This window comes from Engystomops pustulosus, chromosome 10, assembly GCF_040894005.1.
Source record: "Engystomops pustulosus chromosome 10, aEngPut4.maternal, whole genome shotgun sequence".
NCBI lineage: Eukaryota > Metazoa > Chordata > Amphibia > Anura > Leptodactylidae > Engystomops > Engystomops pustulosus.
Window position 1 is genome coordinate 90,365,398 of NC_092420.1, and position 22,989 is coordinate 90,388,386.

Consider the following 22,989-nt stretch of genomic DNA (forward strand, 5'->3'; position numbering starts at 1 on the left):
TATCAGCTCACATTGTTTACAGTGGAAGAAACTGAAACAAACCCTCAACGGTCAGCAGGACAAGGGTCACTGTCCTCATCCACTGCGTCATGTCCATCACTTTCACAGGGCGCAGCATGGACCTGGAGTCACAATCCCTTTAATTACATGAAGCCCTTTAAGGTCTTTGTTGTTCCTATTGACCAATCAGTGCGCGGCTCTCATTCCTTCCAGCCTTCATGAATGAATGTGATCCTTTAGGTCCTTTGTATTTCATGTCAGTACCTCCGCTTGCTGTAGTGGCTGAACCTCTCACCTGGTCCAGCTCTCATATTGCAGGAAAACCTCAGCTGTATCAGTGCAGACTATTACCTAAGCAGAGCATCTCTGCCGCACGGATCCGTCTCCTGTTTATCCAGTCTTGATAGTAGATTGGGGGGGGGGGCGCTCTTTTCCCTACAGCGCCCCCCCTATGCGCAGGTTGTGTGTGGTATTGCAGCTTTTCCCTGTAGCTGATGGAGGCTATTTATGGAAAAAAGCAGCCATGTATACCTGACCCTAGACATCCCCTTTAAGACACGATCAGTCCTTACTGGACAGGAACATTCTCATGTTCAGGGCAGGTCTGTGACTCCAATATGCCTCTACATGGAGTCTGAGACACGCCCCCTGCATCATCCTTGGTCCCTCCCCCTCTGATTGGCTGCTGTCCCAGTATGATGGAGACACATGCCCCCTATGGGTGACTCCCGCACACGACACAAGGAAAGACAGAAGAATAACGTTCATATATAATATATATTTTACTCTTTAAAAATAGACTTCGGTCGGCGACTACGACTTCTGTACAATCTACAAAAATAAACCTTTCTTTCCATTTAATATAAATAATTTAGATTTGGCGCAGCGACAACCTTCAGTCCACAGCCCCCCGCGCCTCGGCCTCTGGGGGGTTAATATTTATATATATATATTTGTTAGAGAAGCTGCCGATTCACATCTTATATATATATATATACATATACCACGCTAATAATAATTATTATTATATTAATTAACACCAGAATACTATGGCGGCCCCTGAAGCGGGACCAATATATCCATGTCCTATAAAGGACCATATACCCAGCAGTCACAGCCAGTAACCACTTCAGTGCTGGACAACATCATTAAGAGGTTAATTAGTCATGTAGTCATTGAGAATCTGCAGTGCTACAAGTTCTGGGGGGCGACGGGGCGGACAAGAGCTCTAGTTGTGGAGATTGCTGGAGGTACAGACCCTGCGCAGCTCCATACTACACAGTGGAGGTAGGGAGGCATGAGGCACAAACTCTGTGCAGCTCCATACTACACAGTGGAGGTCGGGAGGCACGAGGCACAGACCCTGGGCAGCGCCATACTACACAGTGGAGGTAGGGAGGCGCGAGGCACAGACCCTGCACAGCTCCATACTACACAGTGGAGGTCGGGAGGCGCGAGGCACAGACCCTGGGCAGCTCCATACTACACAGTGGAGGTAGGGAGGCACGAGGCACAGACCCTGCACAGCTCCATACTACACAGTGGAGGTAGGGAGGCACGAGGCACAAACTCTGTGCAGCTCCATACTACACAGTGGAGGTCGGGAGACGCGAGGCACAGACCCTGCGCAGCTCCATACTACACAGTGGAGGTAGGGAGGCGCGAGGCACAGACCATGCGCAGCTCCATACTACACAGTGGAGGTAGGGAGGCGCGAGGCACAGACCCTGCACAGCTCCATACTACACACTGGAGGTAGGGAGGCACGAGGCACAGACCCTGCGCATCTCCATACTACACAGTGGAGGTAGGGAGGCGCGAGGCACAGACCCTGCGCAGCTCCATACTACACAGTGGAGGTAGGGAGGCGCGAGGCACAGACCCTGCGCAGCTCCATACTACACAGTGGAGGTAGGGAGGCGCCAGGCACAGACCCTGCACAGCTCCATACTACACAGTGGAGGTAGGGAGGCGCGAGGCACAGACCCTGCGCAGCTCCATACTACACAGTGGAGGTAGGGAGGCGCGAGACAAAGATCCTGCGCAGCTCCATACTACACAGTGGAGGTAGGGAGGCACGAGACAAAGATCCTGCGCAGCTCCATACTACACAGTGGAGGTAGGGAGGCACCTTAAAGCTCCATGTTGAGAAATTTTGCATAGATGCAGGAAGATACAATGTAACAGATCATACGTCCTGATACACTGTAACAACTGCGCCACAGTCAGCGCTCGGGGAAGGAAAGTGCTTGAATATTTTTTCCTTTTGATATTTTTCTCCCAATTTTCTACAGGGAAGAAACTCTACATTAACACAAAGGACTCCAGCAACAAAGGAGTAAACAGATAGCAGCAAAACTGGCGATTTGCAGGAGACAGAAGATTGGGGGTTGGGGCCAGGATTGGGGGTCTCACCCCTCTCCCGCCTCTACAGTACATTATCAGCTTATTAAATATCGGCGCCTCTCCATGTCATCACAGTCTCTAATACTAGGAGATCTCTTCCGATTAGTAGCTTGTCTTCTCCTCGCAGACCCTCCGGGGCTTCTGTACAAAAACGCGGGGTCCTGGAGCTTGGAACTATAGGTTTACACTGTGAAGGAATGAAAAGAAAGTGTTAAAACCCTGCAACATCTGCAGCAACTACATATACACAGCTCTGCAGCACTGAGGGGGGCGGGTTCAGCCATTTAAAGGGGACGTCTATTATTTCAAGAACTTGGCTGCTTTCTTACAGAAATAGCTCTGCCGGTGACATGTTGTTCCTGTACATCCCCGTTAGGGTGCATTCCCTCACTGCACTTTCGACAACTATACTTCCATCGGAGGCCTTTTAGCTGATGCATTTGCATTATGTTTTAAACTGGCAATGAAAATGCAACGTAGATCTCAGCCTCAGGTTTAGAAATGGTTAATGGCCTTTACTCCATATCGGCCTGAATCAAGAATCTATAACGATTAGGGTGATGCCACACGTTCCGTTAACGCACGCGTTTTGTAAACAAAATGTTGACTGCAATGTAATTAGGCAAATCTTCTTTTCTCAGCTGTTGTGATGAAAACGTTTGAAAACGCATGCGTTACCGTAAACAAAACGACCATGTGAATGCAGTCTTAGGCCGGCGGCACACATGGGGTTTTGAACCCGTTTTTAAGCTGTCCATTAAAAAACGCATGAGTTAAAAAACGCATGTGTTTTTGACCGGTTTTACCAATTATCTTAATTAAAACGGATCAAAAATGCATGCGTTTTTTAACGGACTGCTTAAAAACGGCCCAAAAACGAGTTCAAAACGCCACGTGTGCTGCCGGCCTTAGGTGATGGGATATTTTGCTTCTCTAATGACAGGCAGCTGCAGTACCACTGACCACCACTGGCCCACAGCCTCCATGTACTGACCTAGTGTACAGCAGACGGCCGCTCCAGGTCCTCCAGCTCATACACCTCCGGGTGGCGGTTTTTGCTCCTGGCCCATGTGGTCCTGTGCTCCATACAGTCGGCATCACTGTCTTCGTATCCTTCGTGGCTGTACGTCCGCACGGCGCCGGGCAGGCTGGGGTGCACTGCGACTGTCACTGAGGCCGTGGCTGTCACGGTAGTGATGGAGCCGCTGGGGCCCGTCACCTTTGTACAGTAGGCTGGAGGGGTAGTCCTGTGGCCCAGAGGCCGACTACTGTACTGAGTCCTGGAAGTGGGGGGCTGCTTGGCCCATGCAGACCCCTGGTGACACTTTCTCCAGTCTTTAGGCTCCTGAGAGTCCTTATTATCCTGGGTTTTTTCACTATTGTCCTGCAGGACGTCTCCTTGACTTCCTTTACACGGCTTCACCAGCTGCAACACAAAAATAAGTATTTAATAAAAAAATCATATAAAAAAAAAAGTCCACATATTGCACTGAAGTCTGGCCACTGGGTGGCGCTGTGGGTTAGGGGCCTCACCATGATCTTCGGGTGCGAGGGGTTTTTGCTGGCTTCCAGCAGGATGTGTGATGGTTTGGGGGGGATGATATAGGGGCTGCGTTCATAGAGCTGGGGGTCATCCTCCTCCATGCCTGACGTAGCGGTGGTCTCGGAGTAATATTCGGAGGAGTCCTCAGGATCACTGAAGCCCCCTCGTCCTGCGGTTTTGTGCTGCATGTAGAAGGCGTGGTGGTTGAGATGTGGGGGTTCAGGGGTGGGGGTCGGGAGGCGGCTGCTATTGTCCGTAGGGGTCACCTATGGATACAAGACATTGTGTTATCCCTACAGTGACACAGATAAGGTCCTTGTTGTGTTACCTATGCGATGATCACATGACTCACCTCAGCTGGGGGTCCGATCAAGGACAGCAGGACAGGGAGCAGCACCAGACCGTTCAGCAGTCCCAGGATGGTGAGGATCGTGAGCACAGCAAAGAAATACCTAAAGAGAGAAGGGGGATCATCACCAGGGGTCCGCAGCAGTCACAGGAAACCAATGCATTTATTTTCCCTCCTCCTCAAGATTGTACAAACATTCCAGAAATTTCTCAACTACAACTCCCAGCAGTTCACGGGCTGGAAGAGGTTACACAGGACCCTTAAAGGGCCAGTCCCACTGATGTCAGCTTCCCCGGGGATTCCTTCCCTGTCAGTGGGGGTGCCCCCTGCTTCCTGAACTCTCCCTCCCCCCCACCATCCATCCATTACAACCTGTAGGGAGGGGGAGGGGAGAGGCACACAGCGTGAGAGCGCAGGATAGATGGAAAGAAGAGCGTCCTTGGCACAGAAGAAAGCTGAAAGCTTGACGTGAGCAGAACTGGGTCACCTGTCCCGGTGCCAGGAACAAGGACTGTCCGCACTTCCATGGAGGTTTTAACCCCAGCGTGTTGGCGGAGCGTGACGCCAGCACCACATTAGCCCCGTCCAGGCGCGTGGCATAGGAAGGGTTAAGGGGCCTCTGCTCCAAGATGTGAATCAGCAGAGTTCTTAGAAGTGGATGTGATGTTTATGTTGGGTGCAGTAATCTCTCTCATTGAGTGTTTGGTTTAGGAGTGGGGGGTGGGGGGTCTCTGAGAGACTTCAGCTGTTTAGACCGCAGCATGGCTGTGCACAGAATGTCTGTTTACATGAGGGATCGCTCTGCTATTTCCTGATCAGTCAGGACTTGCTCCCTCTCCCTCCTCCCGGCTCCTCTAAACAAGACCTCCCAGGTCGTACAAGGCTTTTGGATGAGATTCAGACCCTGCGTCTTTTAAACACATGAGAGGGCTGTAATCTCGCGCCAGCTCGGCCCCCCCAAACTACGTCAATGCACTGCCTAGGGTTTTTTGAGGGGTCTAAATATTTAATTTAACCCCTTCAGAGCTGGAGAACATTCAATATTAGCCTGAGCTGCAGGAATGCTGCGGGGCCACACACCCAGAAAGAAAAAAACAGGAGATGAACAAGAATTGGGGAGAATTCGCACATGGTGTAAATTTCGGAAAAGGCTGAAAAGTGGATGATCTAGGCTGAATATATATATGCAGCGGTTTTTAACCTTTGAAATATAAAGGTTAAAATGCGAGGGCGATGATGGTTTTTGCAGCACAATGGCTGCAGCTGACATTCTGCTGCAGACACCGCTATGGGTCCCCCAATCTGCTGCGCATTTTCCACTTCACGGCTACTGTAATATCGGTACTTAAAATCGGAATGAATGCGTCCTGTGAAGGAACAGCGCCTCCTTTATATATGGGCTAGAGGTGGTATTGCAGCTCATGATTACAATACGATCTGTGAGCTGAGGCTGAAGAGTCCTGATCAGATATCATGAACCCACATGAAGGACAGAGAACACACAGTTCTGACAATAAAACTCTACCTTAATATAAAGTCAAACTCGGATCCTGCCAGCATCAGCACCCCGAGAAGAGTGGATATCGCGCCGTCAAGAACTGGAGCAAACATATGCTCCAGAGCGAGTACAGAGCGCTGGTTCCGGTCACCAATAGCGGTGAGAAATCCCTGCAGGCAAAAGACATAGGATTAATGGAAACGTCTGTTTTATAGAAAATCACTGGAACGACAAATGGTTACACTAGGGACTTACCAAAGCCACATGAACCGTGAACTCTACTCCGATGCCAACAGAGGCGATGAGGATTACCACAGGGATGGCGCTGAGCTTGATACCAATCAGCCCCATGATGCCAAACAGCTCCACCGTCATCATTGCCAAGATAAACACCTAGTGAAGAACAAGAGACGGGTCAGTACAGGGGTCCTGGGGCCTCGCTCACGCTGATAACTTAGCATAGTAAGGGCTCTTACAATGATGCCAGCTGTCCAGGGATTGAGCAGGAGAAGGGCGCACACCAAGAATGTACATGCCAGGACGATGCTGATGGCCAGCAGGAACCAGTGCCGCAGACCGATGTACTGCTCCCAGAAGAGGAAGGGGTAACCGCTGGGGTAGCTGTACACCCCCTGCTCCGCAAACTCCTTACAGACGGAACGCACGCTCTCAATGGCTTCAATAAAATCTGACGTCTGGCGCAGACCGTTCAAGTAGAAGGGAAACTGGGCAAATTCAATGGGTTCTGCAGCTGGAACTGAGATGAGAGAGGGGTTAATAGATCGTCAATATGCCCAGATGACGTGTACAAGATGCGGCGTAATGATGCAGCACAGGTCTGACGTCCTACGTGATATATAAACTCACTTCTCAGGTTTTCCCCAATGGTGTCATATCGGTCATGGATCCATTCTGGAGGCTGAGGGTAGAAGTTGGCCTGTGAGGCAGCATAGCCCAGAGGATCATTGCTCACCCACACGGTCAGGTAGATATAGAAAGCATCCTGAGGAATCAGGCCGTTCTCGTCCACCAGTCGCCGAGTGCCGAGCTGCACAGGAGAGAAGATACAACGTAAGAGTGGAAGGGGAATTTACTCACAAGTTTCCCAGCATTATGCAGAATAAAGACTGACCTGGTCAAAATTAAAGGGGTCCTTCTTGTTCCCTGTCTGGATGAGGAGTTTATAAGCCAGAATGCCATCTTCGGTGGCGTTACGGTAATTATCCGGAGAGAGGTGGCCCGACTGCCAATCCTTGTCAAAGGAGTCCTGCAGACCTGGGGATGAGGATGATCATACAATTATTGACTAAATAAAGGGAATTCCTTCACAAAAAAAGTTACGGAGAGGATCAGGTCACTTTGGGCGTCTCCTAGTATAATGACCAGCTCCAGCGGCTTGCAGGTCTTATACACCTGGTGCGACCTTCTGGTCAGGTCACATTGGGCATCTCCAACTATGACAGTGTCCTGCAGATCTTTATATGCCCTGCGCAACCTTTTTGTGAAGTCACATTGGGCATCTCCTAGCATAACGAAACAGCTTTCTGCAGGTCGTATCCTAGTATAATGATCGACCCTACACAGAGTCTTGCAGGTCTTCATACGCCCGATGCAACCATGTACATAATAAAATATTAGGGATCAATCCTTTCCTCACCTCTCAGCCAGTCCTGGAAATAATGCAGCCACATTTTGGGAAGGTCTCTTCCCTCCTCTCGGACGACATACTTGACTGAGCCAAAGGATTCGTGGAGTTGGTACAAGGATGTCTGAGCCTTGGGGTAGTCAAAGCCGCCTTTAGTAACGATGAACATGTTGTAGAAGGAGAAATACTTGAACTGGGCAGAGATGAAGTTGTATTCCTTTGTCTCTCGAGGGACAATGTCCGTTAAGTAGAGTCCATCATGAACCATGGTAGTTCCATACAAGCCAAGGCCTAGGAGAGCCATGAAGAGAGCAACCACAATTCCCTGAGGAAGAAAAGCCAAAAAGGTCTCAGTACCGGAGTATCAGCAGGTCCTGACAGATCTGACTAAGCCTTGCTCAAATAACTCACCTTCATCTCTGGCTTCAACAATAAAGGGGCGTACTTTTCACGGGCAAAGTCGGAGAGGCTCCACTTCAGGAAGGGAAGAGGGACACACTCACGCCTTCCTTTGGTTTCATTCACCTGAGACAGCAAATCCCGGGTGGAACTTGAGGGTCCGAAAACCTGTGACCCCAAAGGGTCCACAGTGGGGACGATAACAGAAGGTGAAGTGGAGATCTGGGAGGTTGGCGGCAGGATGGTGACCACGTGGTGCCCAGAGGAGTCACACTGGGTGAAGGCCTGGACGGTGGTGGTGATGTGGGTGCTGGTAGTGATGGTGGAATTCCCATAAGATGACGGATGGTATGTGTGATTGTCATTGGCATCAGGCATTTCTTGAGGTTGAATCTGAATGACTCTGGAAGAGCAAGGACTGCAAACAAGAAAGGGAAGACATTGAAATATGTAGAATGACCTGAATCACCATGAGATCTAATCGGATCCACAAGGCCCCGAGATCGCTAACATCCTGATACGCAATGACATGACGCTTTGCTTTTACCTACCTGTAGAAGCAGCAGAGAATGTCCAGTCTCTGATCCTCTCTACGATGCAGATCCAAGCTTAATATGGCAGGAAATATTAGCAAAACCATTGCAAAATTAAATACGACCACAATAGCAGCCTGGAAAGAAGAAGAAGATGGAGTCAGGGCACTGAAGATCTGGAGAAGGTTCTGATCACTTATGTAATGTTTCTACAGTTCACATTCCAGACATGAAGTTGTATATAATTAGATGGAAACATCCTGTGGTCTCCAGTCCGCCCTTATCTAGCAGACCACCCAGCAAGAGGAGCAGATGAACCAGCCCCTCCCCCGTAAGCCCCCAGGGATGTGACATCTTAATGTATCCAAGTCCTTTGTACTGAAGTCACCTTTCACCTGAGCAGCCCGGACAATCCCCATTAGAGACCTCTGATGCGGTCTCACCTTTCACTACCCTCCAGGGTCACATGAAATGAAGTATGGACATGGACAGATCCTCACCCTTTAGTACCAGTAAGATAGGGTCAGTGTAAGTTACCTGCAGGGAGAACGCCCGTAATGCTGGGATCGGAACCAAGGCCGCCATGAAAAAAGCAATCATATTATTGATGGATGTCAGCGCTACACTTGTTCCTGTGCGTCTCAGACATTCGCCCGTCCTTTCCTACAAGGAATAAATAAGATACGTGGCGGTAAGCAGAGGCAACACCAGGGGCAGAGTTTAAAGTGAAGTCACTTTCATAAACGTGAATGCGGACACTCACCTTTAGAGGGGTACTCAAGCTGGTTTCTGTGAAGGCATGTGCCAGCAGGAACATATCGTCCACACCTATACCCAGTGCGAGAAACGGCAGCACCTACACGGGGAGAGACAAGCATTGTATAAGAAGCCTGCAGTACAGGGCATGTGTGACGCATAAGAAGTGGCTTTGTCCTGAGTCATTACCTGGGTTGTTGCCGCATTGAAGGAGATGCCAAGAAGGGAGCAGAGTCCCAGGCCCGATGCCACAGAGAGAGCTACAAGGAGGACGCCAGCCAGACCCACTGCTCCTTGAGACTTGGAACAATCCCAGCGCAGCATGGTGACACAGGCATAAGCCAGCTGTGAGGAAAGGAGATGAAATTTACTACACCATGTCCCCAATAAATCATCACAACAGAAGGTCTGTACACGAGTACTTACCATCAGCAGGTACCCGCCAGCCACGCGAATGGCACTGACATCCGAAAAAGACTTCATGATATCATTGAGGGTGGTGGTGGAGAAGGCGTGGATGTCCTGGGATGAATTCTGCGGGATGGACTGCTGCGCTTGCTGTGAACAGATGACACCTTGTTATCATTACTCTCTGAGGACAAGGGGGCGGCAGGACCCCAATGCCAGAGTAGGGGGTATATAGTATAGATGACTGGAATCTCTGCTCTCCATGTTATCTTATCCTTCACACCAGACAACCCCCCTCTAAACAAGAGAGTGATGAGTACAGATGCCAGGGGGCGTAGGGGGCAGAGGTTGGCTGAGGTCACCTGGTCTCTGGAGAAGCTCACGCTCTTCTGGCTAAACCAACCCCCATTCATTTGCTGACCCCTTTTCTGACCTGTTGTAACCCACCCATGGACAAACCTTTCTTTATAAGTGACTGACCACTGGAGATAAATGTGATAATAAATATCACAAACCTCCACAAACTTCCGCTGCCATGATTCCAAGATGGCGGCGGCCTTCTCCTCATTCCAGTTGATGTCATGGATTTCATAGTCATCTTTGAAATGTTCATAGAGCTGCCCCGGGCTCATCAGGAGGTACATGGTCTGCAGAGCTTCAGCCCTGAGATATGGAAGGACAAGATTAGCATTGGGGGGGCGCAGCACAGAGTATTACAGGAGAGGATGGGCACAGCACAGAGTATTACAGGAGAGGACGGGCACAGCACAGAGTATTACAGGAGAGGAGAGGATGGGCACAGCACAGAGTATTACAGGAGAGGATGGGTACAGCACAGAGTATTACAGGAGAGGATGGGTACAGCACAGAGTATTACAGGAGAGGAGAAGATGGGCACAGCACAGAGTATTACAGGAGAGGAGAGGACGGGCACAGCACAGAGTATTACAGGAGAGGAGAGGACGGGCACAGCACAGAGTATTACAGGAGAGGAGAGGACGGGCACAGCACAGAGTATTACAGGAGAGGAGAGGACGGGCACAGCACAGAGTATTACAGGAGAGGAGAGGACGGGCACAGCACAGAGTATTACAGGAGAGGAGAGGACGGGCACAGCACAGAGTATTACAGGAGAGGAGAGGACGGGCACAGCACAGAGTATTACAGGAGAGGAGAGGATGGGCACAGCACAGAGTATTACAGGAGAGGAGAGGACGGGCACAGCACAGAGTATTACAGGAGAGGAGAGGATGGGCACAGCACAGAGTATTACAGGAGAGGAGAGGACGGGCACAGCACAGAGTATTAAAGGGGAGGGAGAGGGGTAACGCCTTACCTCTTCAACTCTCCACTGGATCCTTTAGACATCCCACCCAAAATCAGCTCCTTCTGCCAGTACATGAACTTCTTAGAGAAGCCGTGGCAACCGTTCTGAAGTGTGGTGACAATGTCTGGGGTCTGCAATACAATATATGTGTTATAACATTATCCTGGGAATATACTGGGCCTATGGCATAAAGCGTATCTATATAAAGTACTGACCTCCTGAGACTTCTTGTTGGGGGAACTGTCTGGACACTCGGAGTCCGTGGGGTCGAGACAAGGCCGCTCCATATACGCCTGTCCCACCTCAGCCTTGTCCAGCATCTCTTTGAAGCCATCGAGGCTGGTGAATTGGCTCAGCTCCTCCATCAGCTGGAGGGGGTCCAGATTTGTCCATTGAATGTCTCTCCTTCCCCTGGAACATAGAAATATTAAACATATTACTACATAGAACACATGGGAGATGTTCTAATACATGATTGTGCGATGCAAATTATAGTCAAGGGCTTTTATCCTCTCTGATCTACATGCTACGACCCTGCAGGCTACAGACCAGGTTTACCCAACTCGTGGCCCTCCAGCTGTTGTATAACTACAACTCCCATCATTCCCTGACAGCTGCAGGCCACAAGTAGGGTAACACATCCCTGGAGGCCCCTGTATACATGACATCTATATCACGACACGCCCCCCCTCAGCCTCGAGTCGCAGACTGTTTACATTCCATTGAAGCGCTGGAGGGAATTTAAGGTAAAAATAAATTGATATTAAATCTCTTTGTTATTTTAAGGGTTTTCCTGCTGCCTTCTCAGATCGGAGCTGCTCCTTGGGGATGCGTCCCCCCTTACCCAATGAGGCGTGCCAGATGCTGAGGAAGAAGAAAGAGCATGTATTATCCTGTTACACAGGGGAACAAAGCTATGTCCTCCCATGTCATCCGCACGTAGCGCAAGTCAGGGCAATTATCAGCAGCGCACTAACATCTTGATAGACCGGGAATCCCTGCAAGGAATGCTGGGAAGGGGGAAAGATATAACCACAGCACCAGAGGCCACCAGAAGAGCAGGCGTGGAGGACAACAGACCGATACCCCATATGTTTCACTTCTTCAAGATCTCTGCTTGCTGCAGGAGAATGGAAACAATCATAGCTTGAAGTATTTCCCTGACCCGATGCTGCTCACAGAGCCGAGTCATGTTACAATGTATCAGTGCACAGACATTTGCACAGTTTAATACATTGCAACAAGCGCAGCAGCTGTGTGAGCAGTACTATGGCGGCTTCTACACTGATACATTGTAACGCTGGTATACTGGTCAGAGTGTCCTAGACAACTTCATATACACAGAAAATAGACCTGGATGTCTAGGATCGCCCCCCTATCTGTGCACGCTGAAAGCCTGATGGACACGCTCTCACGCTTCTCTGAGCTCCAGCAACTGATGGGTTAACAGAAAGCAAAGAAAATTCTCCCATGAAAAGGGGGCATCTACTTCGATCTGTGGGCCCCCCAAACAACTGGCTTACAGAGGCTATGGGTCCTCGCATCCCCTCTTTGGATGCTGGGAAATTCACCATTTTACCCCTCCAAAGGATGTGATGACCCCACGTAACAAGTTCTGTGTTTTCTCAAGCCCCCAGATAAAGGGAGGTGAATGAGGGGGAGGGAGGAGAGAGGGAGGAGGAGGTAGGTGGAGGGGGGCAGCTTTATTTTACTGCCTCTCCATGGTCCAAAACATCCCTGAGCGCCGAATCCTGGGGCCCACCAATCATTAGGCCATCTAGAAAGAGACCGCTCTAGAGAAAGATACAAAGTCCTCCTCCCCCGACCAGCTCCACCGCCGGGGACATTAGCCGAGAAGGGGACACAACACATAGAGACGGGGCGAGGGAGGGGTAGTGCAATAATTCATTAAATCTGGCCAGAAACGAGGCTGATTCTTCCAGATTCCCACATACCAAGCGGCTGGCAGTTGCTTCCACAGTGAAGTCCCTTTATCCGTCCTTTTTTTGCTTCACTGAAGCCAACTCGCGGCTTTTGTTTTTTGCACACATTACTGCTCCTTTGTTCTGCGGCCTCTCCCTCTGACTCTCTGAAGGAGCCATCCCCAAGGCTGAACTGAAGTGGAAGAGGCGACAGCCTGGACCCGGCTCAGGAGAGGCGGTCGGGGCCCGCAGAGCATCTCACAGGCCGGACACCAGGATGAATAACCTGTAGAGTCTCTACAGCATAACCTCAGGCCAGATCCATCACAGGGTGCTACAGGATGACCGTGGTGCCACACTTCTCATGGCCCAGATTACATTTCAAATTTTGGCAAAGTTTCGGCATTTGGTGTCCCATTTCTAGACTCTTCCATTAGACCACACCCCTTGCACAATAAGCCACACCCCCTTGTTTAAAGCCAAAAAATAGTGGTCTAAATAACATCCATAATAATATATGTGGTGCACAGTGAGGACGTATGATCCGCACAACGATCCACTATTATAATGCATTATACTTCGTAATCTCTTGCACTGTCTCACTCCTGTACTCTGTCCCTCTCTGACTGTCTCTCTCATTCTATATTGTTCCTTCTCCCTGTCTGGCTGTCACGCTTGTCTCACTCCCATATCTCTCTCACATTCTGTCTAGCTCCCGCTCTCTCTCGGACTGTCTCGTTCCCTCTCTCACAGTCTCGCTCTTGCTCCCTCTCTTGCACTCCCTCTCTCTTGCTCTCTGTCTGTCTCTTGCACTCTCTCATTCTGTCTCGCTCCCTCAATCTCTGTCTGTCTCTTGCACTCTCTCATTCTGTCTCGCTCCCTCTCTCTCTTGCGCTCTCTCATTCTGTCTCGCTCTGTCTCTCGGTGCTCCCCTCTCTTCCACAGTTCTTTATTCCACCAGCGGCCTGAATAATGGCAGCATTTCAATTTGTTTAGCGACTGAAGCCATTTACAGCATCATTAGCATGAGAATACTTTCTGTTACCATTTGCTGACAAAGCAGGCGCTCAGCTTGGGCCCCATATAGATAAACACACTTGTAAACACAAAGAATAGTCACTATTGTCCGCGCTTCCATCCTCTGCCCCCCCCTTTCCACTTGCACCCCCCCACCCACCAGAAGCCTCTGCAGCGCTCCCCACTCCCTCAGCCTTAATAGACACATAATTGCCGGAGTGAGATTGAGGGAGGGCGGCCGGGGAGATCCTGCAGGGGCGACACCGGCTCAGTCAAGGTTGCCACAACATGTAAATCTCAGGCCAGATTCTGGAGGAATGACACTCTCCTGCGCCTCCATGATAGTGACAGAAATCTGACATGCCCCATTATCCATCTGTCATGTTTACTTAGGCGCAGAAGACCACCATCAATTTATTAAGTCGACCGCCAACTGGACGCAGAATGGAAAAAAAATCTCACCTCATCAAATATGTTCCCTAAACTTCAGTTATTAGAGGAGCGGGTGTTTACAGCTCACTGCCCGCCACCACAAGTGAAGTTTTATGGGAATTACTTACGGTAAATAGGCGGAGCCTCCCTGCAGCTGCGACCCTTCCCAAAAACAGTCCAAGGGAGTGATGATGACACACGGGAAAAGCTTCTCAATCATCTGCAAGACAGGAGAGAACTGTAAAGATCTGCCCTATAGCCACCATATCTACTCTTCTACCAATCATATCACATGGCACTCACCCGCTCTATCATCCCATTCTCGATTATAGGGACCCCCGACTTATAGCAAATCTTGTTCAGATCCCAGGACCTGCAAAAAGCAGAAAATGATGAGAGATGCTCAGTCCCAGGGATAGTAAGCTAACAGTTCAGCTTGGCTCTCCAAGAGGTTCTGCAGCATCACCACCCCCAGCATAGAGCATGAACCTCCCTGACATGGCACTTACTTTCCATACATTGAGACCTGCACTTTACTAGCAGCCAGCGCAGCGTTGAGGTGCAGCAGAAGAGCCTCTTGGGTCAGTATATTTTCGCCTTCCTTCTTTGGGGTCTGGATGAGCATCTGTGAGGTGTAGATGGACTCCTCTCCCATCTTCTCTTTCGTGTAGCTGAGCTCCTGGCTGACCCGGCTTCCCGCTGAGGAGCAGAATAAGGAAGAGTGTTAATACTTGGCATTCCTGGCTAGTGTATGACATAATGCAGATGATATACGCTGGCGTGCCAGGGGTTAAGGCACCCATGTCATAACGAGTTCTCAGTCTGTGGGAACTGTATGGGGGGGTATTCACCGTGCCGCCTGCAAACTTTGTGAGCAAGAAAGAAAGTTTCTTGTCATTAGTGTTAATTTGAAGGAGCGCTGGTCCATCTGGGCTTCAAAGCCATTGAGCGCTGCTGAGGAATTCCAACTCCCTAATTAACCCGGGGAACAGACATGAAAAGAGACGAGGAGACAAACATCAAACGGGGAGGAAGCTAGTATGAGGGGCTCGGAGGACGAGACCCAACCCTGACCCTCAACATTAGGGTACTTACATATAGGTCTCCCCTTACATAAAGCATTGCTATTAGCTGAGAGTATGGGGGGGCACAGAGGATGAGACCCAACCCTAACCCTCAACATTAGGGGGGTTACATATAGGCCTCCCCCTACATAAAGCATTGCTATTAGCTGAGAGTATGGGGGGCTCAGAGGATGAGACCCAACCCTAACCCTCAACATTAGGGGGTTACATATAGGCCTCCCCCTACATAAGGCATTGCTATTAGCTGGACTAGAGGCCTGTGGTGGCGCTAACATCCGCAGGCGGACGGCGCCCATAAATACAGCACAGTTTATTAGAAGGAAGCGTTGTAATTACAGGGGGCCCATGTTTTATGTTGCCTCCTGTCCTGTCTTCCTTCATCCATCTGGACCACCCATAGTGGAGGTTCATCTCTCATCTGTTCGCCATGTGATGCAGACACATCGCTTGCTGCAGACACAGACTCCCACGCAAGCAGGAAAGATGGAAAGAGCCTCAAATGCCCAAACCTGAGGAAAAGGAAAGGTCAGGACCCCAGAAAATCTACAGGAATAAAAGTCTAAACTACAAGTTTAGACACCGAGTGTCTACCCGACCACGGGGGTCTCGTCATTACAGGCACTCCGCAGTCTGGGGTGACCATAGATCCTGCCCCCTCCTGGAGCACACCTAACATTGCGGGGTCCCTGGCCCTTACTCTACTATTTTAGTGGGAGGTGGCCTAGGTGGGACCTCATAATAAGGGCCCTAAGCTCATTTCCCAGAATCCTCTTGAGTTATTGGGCTGCATATTTCAGGATTTATGATGAATGGGATCTTTACAAGTTCTGCGCTGAGGCTTTGCCCAGATCGGCCATTTGCTTCCCCCTGGTTGACTGCCGCTCTGGAATGGCCAATATTTCCGGACACAGGAATCGGGGGCGCACGTGTTCTCTGTATATTATGTTAGCAGAGGTCCTGGCCGTGTCTCAGTTCATGTGAAGCGTCTTAAAACGGGCAGGTGAGCGTCTAATGTGCGCACATTCCAGCATTTCTGGGGGGTTCTTCACACCCAAAATTCGCTGCGTCATTAACTCCTCTCTGTCTACCCGACCCCCCCCCCCCCCCCAAGTCAAGTAAAAGCGTTTAGAAACGCCCAAATATTCCCAATATTTTTATGCTTAGTCTGGATCTCGCGGCTGCGTTAAATCTGTCAGTCTCGGCCCACTTGCAAAACAAACAGCGGCATTCCTGGGCGTTATGTCTGGAGTCCGGGAAGGGGTTAATGCATCTTTTTTCCGTCGTCTCCTGCACCCAGTCGTGTTTAAACAGGAAATATTCCCACCCTATGGTTAACTTTCCTTTCAGCTACAGATGTGATAACAAGCGCTGAACAACCGCACACACACACGGAGTCTTTCCACGGCGTTTAGAGACGCTGCCAGCGCACACATCGCCTTGGCACGGGCCGCACAAGTAAAATAAAGAAATAATGGCAGCGCCCCAGCACGGGGAACCATCACAACTGGGAAGGAGTCAGCAACCACCTACACACAAACCTGCGCAGTGACCGCACCGTATCCCAAATCATCACCAGGCACATTCCTTTAGTCCGTCATCCGCAGGACCAGGTTATCTTTCCTCCGGATTATCAGAATGGCCCCCACTTCTTTCCTTTATCCCCCTGACGCCACCGCCAGCAGCACCCCCACGAGGATATCTGCATAAGTGTTGCAAGGACAAGTCACTTTTAAGTGTTTTTGGGTGGATTATGTGGATTAAGGAGTGTGTGAAAGGCACCACGTTGCTTAAGAGGATGCGTCTCACCAAGGGTTTTCTACCTGCTCCAGACGACACAATGCACCAGAAACTCAGCCGCTAATCAATCACCTTACTGAGATCTCCATAATCCTGGAAAGTTTCTGCTCTAATACTAGTGAGAAGTTGTTCCCCAATCCTTTCCCTATGTGGGATACAATGGCGGGGTCTGAGAAGGCAGCTTGTGGATGACATAACCACGGCTGCTTCATCCCAGAGTCAGTGCAGTCTATAGGCTGTGGATGCAATCCCTGACATAACCACAGACAGGAGTGGCGCTGTGGATATGAAACAGTCTGTGGCACAGCCAGGCTATAACAAGTAGTATAAGCCATAGAGGGGCCTCAGACCCCTGCCTGTAGCTGATATTTCGGGAGAGAAAAGGCAAACACTGAAAATGTATAAGTTCAGAGAAGTTTCAGGAGTTCTGGGTGTGCTGGCAACAAAACCTCGCAGCCCTACATCTCAACCACATCCTCAAAACCCCCACACCCAATATAAACGCTGCCGGAACATCAGGCCGGAGCCAAGCGCTGCAACCCATAAATACCAGATGCAGCGTCCTCCCGCCGCCTCCCAGGGTCCTCCCCGTCACACCAGACTTTATCCTATACACCCCCCAGGACCCTGCACTTATTTGTCCTGAGTTTCTGCTGAAACTTCTGTAATGTCCAGGAGATGTCACGCTGCCCCTTGTGTGTCTTACAATGCAATGGCCCCCTGTATGTTTGGCTTTACTGTGTAATATTCTGATATGTGATACTTCTATTGTAATGAAAGTGATTTCTGACATTGTTCCTCCCTGTTTATTTTGGAAAAATAATAAAAAAAATACAGTTAAAGAATGGAGATATATACTCTATATACCTGTTTACTGTATATATACTGCTTATACGGTATACACAGCATAGTATTAGTATAGTGTTTTTATAAATTTGTATAGTGCCAGTACATTATATACAGTATATGGCAGGTATAGTGGCAGGTACAGTGTCAGTACATTATATACAGTATATGGCAGGTATAGTGTCAGCACATTATATACAGTATATGGCAGGTATAGTGTCAGTACATTATATACAGTATACGGCAGGTATAGTGTCAGTACATTATATACAGTATATGGCAGGTATAGTGGCAGGTACAGTGTCAGTACATTATATCCCGTATATGGCAGGTATAGTGTCAGCACATTATATACAGTATATGGCAGGTATAGTGTCAGTACATTATATACAGTATACGGCAGGTATAGTGTCAGTACATTATATACAGTATATGGCAGGTATAGTGTCAGCACATTATATACAGTATAGTGGCAGGTATAGTGTCAGTACATTATAGACCATATATGGCAGGTATAGTGTCAGTACATTATATACAGTATACGGCAGGTATAGTGTCAGTACATTATATACAGTATATGGCAGGTATAGTGTCAGCACATTATATACAGTATATGGCAGGTATAGTGGCAGGTATAGTGTCAGTACATTATATACAGTATATGGCAGGTATAGTGTCAGTACATTATATACTGTATATGGCAAGTATAGTGTCAGTACATTATATACAGTATATGGCAGGTATAGTGGCAGGTACAGTGTCAGTACATTATATACAGTATATGGCAGGTATAGTGTCAGTACATTATATACAGTATATGGCAGGTATAGTGTCAGCACATTATATACAGTATATGGCAGGTATAGTGGCAGGTATAGTGTCAGTACATTATATACAGTATATGGCAGGTATAGTGTCAGTACATTATATACTGTATATGGCAAGTATAGTGTCAGTACATTATATACCGTATATGGCAAGTATAGTGTCAGTACATTATATACAGTATATGGCAGGTACATTGTCAGTACATTATATACTGTATATGGCAAGTATGGAGTCAGTACATTATATACGGTTTATGGCAAGTATAGTGTCAGTACATTATATACAGTATATGGCAGGTACAGTGTCAGTACATTATATACCGTATATAGCAGGTACATTGTCAGTACATTATATACTGTATATGGCAAGTATAGTGTCAGTACATTATATACAGTATACGGCAGGTATAGTGTCAGTACATTATATACAGTATATGGCAGGTACAGTGTCAGTACATTATATACCGTATATAGCAGGTACATTGTCAGTACATTATATACTGTATATGGCAAGTATAGAGTAAGTACATTATATACTGTATATGGCAAGTATAGTGTCAGTACATTATATACTGTATATGGCAGGTATAGTGTCAGTACATTATATACCGTATATGGCAGGTACATTGTCAGTACATTATATATCGTATATGGCAAGTATAGTGTCAGTACATTATATACAGTATATGGCAGGTACATTGTCAGTACATTATATACCGTATATGGCAGGTACATTGTCAGTACATTATATACAGTAAATGGCAAGTATAGTGTCAGTACATTATATACCGTATATGGCAAGTATAGTGTCAGTACATTATATCCCGTATATGGCAGGTATAGTGACAGTACATTATATACTGTATATGGCAGGTACAGTGACAGTACATTATATACAGTATATGGCAGGTACAGTGTCAGTACATTATATACTGTATATGGCAGGTATAGTGTCAGTACATTATATACTGTATATGGCAGGTACAGTGTCAGTACATTATAGACCATATATGGCAGGTATAGTGTCAGTACATTATATACAGTATACGGCAGGTATAGTGTCAGTACATTATATACTGTATATGGCAGGTATAGTGTCAGTACATTATATACTGTATATGGCAGGTATAGTGTCAGTACATTATATACAGTATACGGCAGGTATAGTGACAGTACATTATATACTGTATATGGCAGGTACAGTGACAGTACATTATATACTGTATATGGCAGGTACAGTGACAGTACATTATATACTGTATATGGCAGGTATGACATAGGAAATTATAAAAATGTTATATATAAATTTCTATTGACCACAGACCCATCCGCCATGATGTATAATTACAGGCCACTGCCAGCCAGGCTCTGGCCTACACAGGCCCCGGGCTTCTCATGTAGTGGCCACAGAGAAAACATGGAAGAAGCCGATTACTGCGGGAGACAGAGCCATGTCACAGAGAGCAGCCACAACGCAGGCGGCCGGCAGATGTGACAGGTTACTGTCACCTCACACATCTCGGAGCTGTCAACTCGGACACATGTTTACACTTTGTTGGACCCTAATCTACAATCTGTTCTTTATTTCAGCAACTAATTCACTGGAAATTGAGGTTTATGTATCCCAGATCCCTTTAAAATGCCCCGCGGTGCTCCGAGAATCCAGCGCCAATCTGACGACCAGATAAAACCTGAAATCTACAGATTATTCCTGCTGCGCTGACATCATACGGAGATGATATACTGAAGTAAATACCAACATGGCCTCCACCACCAAGAGGCGCTAACTCAGATCCGAAGAAGAGCTGACACTTCATTGTGATCTCCCTATAAATCTATATATACGTGGGATCATTCCGTGTCCACAGGGACAGATGCACAGATCCTTGTGTCCGCAGTCCTATAAAGCGTCCATCATGTAGGTTATTTTTAACATATAGAGAGCGGTATATGTTTAACAGGCCTCCCCTCCCCCTCTCCTTACAAGACACAGCTGCTCACCATCTACTCAGCTCCAGCAACAAGCCTTTTGTGGTCCCCCTATTAGGACGTAGACCACCCACTACCTATGGTGACCACCCAGGCATTCCCCGCAGCTCCCCTCCTCCCTGCTCTTCCTGCTTACAGAGCGCAGCCTATAGGAAGCCACAGTCTTAATGCTCAGTTTGTTTTCTCTGTCTGTCTATGGTGCAGCCTTCCTGCTTGTGCAGTATGCCGCCCTCCCCTGCGCCCCCTGTACCCCTAAAACTAGTGACAGTGCACTGAACTAACCCTGGGGTCATGAGAGGGATGTAGTGAGTAACCCCCAGGAGACCCCCCTCATCATAAACCACAATTCAAGGCAGATCAAAGACAAAACCATGAGAGAAAGAAGCAAGGACTACTCCACCCATCATTGGAGCAATGATTCAAAATAATATCCATGCAATTTGAAAACTGTCACAGGAGTCTCGAGCAGCAAGAGGTTCTGCAGCAGCTGGAGGGAGGTGGTGGAGCTGAGGCACATTCCTGCGTCCTGTTTACTGAAGCTTCTCCCCGGGCAGACGTGAATATTAAACACTGCGCTCTGTACTGCCGGGAACACTGGGGCTCCTGTGCTGCCATTTATGAGCACCAGGGCGCCGAAACCACAAGAAACCACCGCCAGGAATCCCACACTCCACCACGTAAACGTATAAACGCATTATGCCGATCAGGAACGATCAATAACAAGACAACCATGAGCACTACAGAGCAACTCACAACCTGATCACAGCTCCTGCAGGGAGTCACCCAACTGTCCCACAATCCTGCAGCAGGCATCCGACAAGGAGGAACATCCACGCAGGAGTTTAGAAAAGATAGGTGTAATGGTGGCGCTCATTGCTGTCACCCAGCTTTCCCAGAAACAGATATGAGCGCTCTTCAGTTTAGAGGGGACTTGTAGTTCAGCACAATATACACCAATGGCATCTGTACTCACCTTCCACCCATAGACGCTCAATGTCCGTCTCAATGGAGGCCACTCGTAGTCCCACGGCCAGGGCTCCAAACACCAGCAGGCCGATGAACAGCACCTTCCCGCAGTGTCTCTGGATGGAGCATCCCAAAGAGAAGAGCAGGGACTGGAACTGAGCACGGAGCCAGAGCGGGGCCTTCTGACCTACAGCTTTACCCTGGAAGAAGAGGAGACGGGTCACAATGTCATAAATTGGACTACAACTCTCAGCTCATATCACATGACTCACATCCAGGTCAATGCAGCCCAGGGACTACCACCCCCTTCATTCCCAATGCCAGGATGAATCGTGTTGCGTGCTGTGCCAGAGGAAGAGATTAAGAGCAGATGTTGCAGTACGGGAGCCGCACAGACCATGTGTCATGCAATGACCTCTAATTCCTAGCAGGTTGTTGTGAGTTTTATGGGACAACTCTTTATAGATGCTGCTCATGAGCTTTTTAGGTCATAAAAGGCTCTTCTGATCATGTAAAAACCCAGACAAGTTTTAAAAGAGCCCACCTGGCCTGGCATGCCCTGCATCTGACAGGTGACTGCCCACCAGAAAGAGGGATAAGGAAGTGTCAGCACAGAATGATAGGTAAGTGATGGGGACCCGGCCCCCGCCTGCACATTTTTTGTGGCCTTGTCCCAGCGCCAGTCCCCTGTGGCTGGAAAATGGAGCCAACCGCAGAGGGGACCGGCCAGGGCAAACTGGCATCCTGTGGTAGGGAAAAGGAGGTTTCTGTCGACACAGGTGGTCCTGCTTACGCAATGGCCGCAACGTTTCCTCCCTCTGACAAATGTCAGTTCTCAGGATCAAGGAGGAAGAGGAGCCGGTCCAAAAACGATAAGAGGACCCCACAAGGTGACAGGCGCTATGTCCTGTTAACACTTCCAAAACCAGGACTCATAATGAACTTTTTATTGAATATTTCTTGGCACTGGCAGTGGTACCACAGACACGCAGACCCGGATAAGACATAACAAAAACCTTCCAAGAAGCAGCTGTCACAGCTCCTGCCCCCAGAACCACTATCAACACCAGCGACACCTCAACACCCACTGACTGTCAGCTCTGTGGGCCACACAGCAACAACAACAATGCTGTACTCATCTACAGGGCTCACGCAGGGGACATGTGGGGAGAATGTGGGATATTATGACTCTACAAGCCCCTCAGGGTCCACATGTTCTAGGCATTTCACCGGAAAAGGGAATG

General features: G+C 48.6%; 1 protein-coding gene across 3 annotated transcripts in view; it reads right to left on the reverse strand.

Annotated features, from left to right (window-relative positions):
- Positions 1-763: 763 nt before the first annotated feature.
- The window catches only part of PTCH2 (patched 2), a 29,570-nt gene continuing 7,344 nt past the window's right edge, over positions 764-22,989 (reverse strand). For all 3 annotated transcript variants that reach the window (XM_072129126.1, XM_072129127.1, XM_072129125.1), the window contains 23 exons: positions 21,753-21,945; positions 14,745-14,934; positions 14,539-14,608; positions 14,364-14,455; positions 11,080-11,275; positions 10,874-10,995; positions 10,053-10,200; positions 9,556-9,687; positions 9,319-9,474; positions 9,137-9,229; positions 8,911-9,036; positions 8,392-8,510; positions 7,853-8,258; positions 7,454-7,766; positions 6,929-7,071; positions 6,664-6,844; positions 6,273-6,553; positions 6,052-6,189; positions 5,824-5,966; positions 4,302-4,401; positions 3,940-4,215; positions 3,401-3,832; positions 764-2,593 (listed from right to left, as the gene is read on the reverse strand). In XM_072129126.1, coding sequence (XP_071985227.1) covers positions 3,401-3,832; positions 3,940-4,215; positions 4,302-4,401; positions 5,824-5,966; positions 6,052-6,189; positions 6,273-6,553; positions 6,664-6,844; positions 6,929-7,071; positions 7,454-7,766; positions 7,853-8,258; positions 8,392-8,510; positions 8,911-9,036; positions 9,137-9,229; positions 9,319-9,474; positions 9,556-9,687; positions 10,053-10,200; positions 10,874-10,995; positions 11,080-11,275; positions 14,364-14,455; positions 14,539-14,608; positions 14,745-14,934; positions 21,753-21,945 — 4,050 coding nt within the window. In that variant the 3' untranslated portion in view covers positions 764-2,593. The remainder of the gene's footprint in view (positions 2,594-3,400; positions 3,833-3,939; positions 4,216-4,301; positions 4,402-5,823; positions 5,967-6,051; positions 6,190-6,272; positions 6,554-6,663; positions 6,845-6,928; positions 7,072-7,453; positions 7,767-7,852; positions 8,259-8,391; positions 8,511-8,910; positions 9,037-9,136; positions 9,230-9,318; positions 9,475-9,555; positions 9,688-10,052; positions 10,201-10,873; positions 10,996-11,079; positions 11,276-14,363; positions 14,456-14,538; positions 14,609-14,744; positions 14,935-21,752; positions 21,946-22,989) is intronic.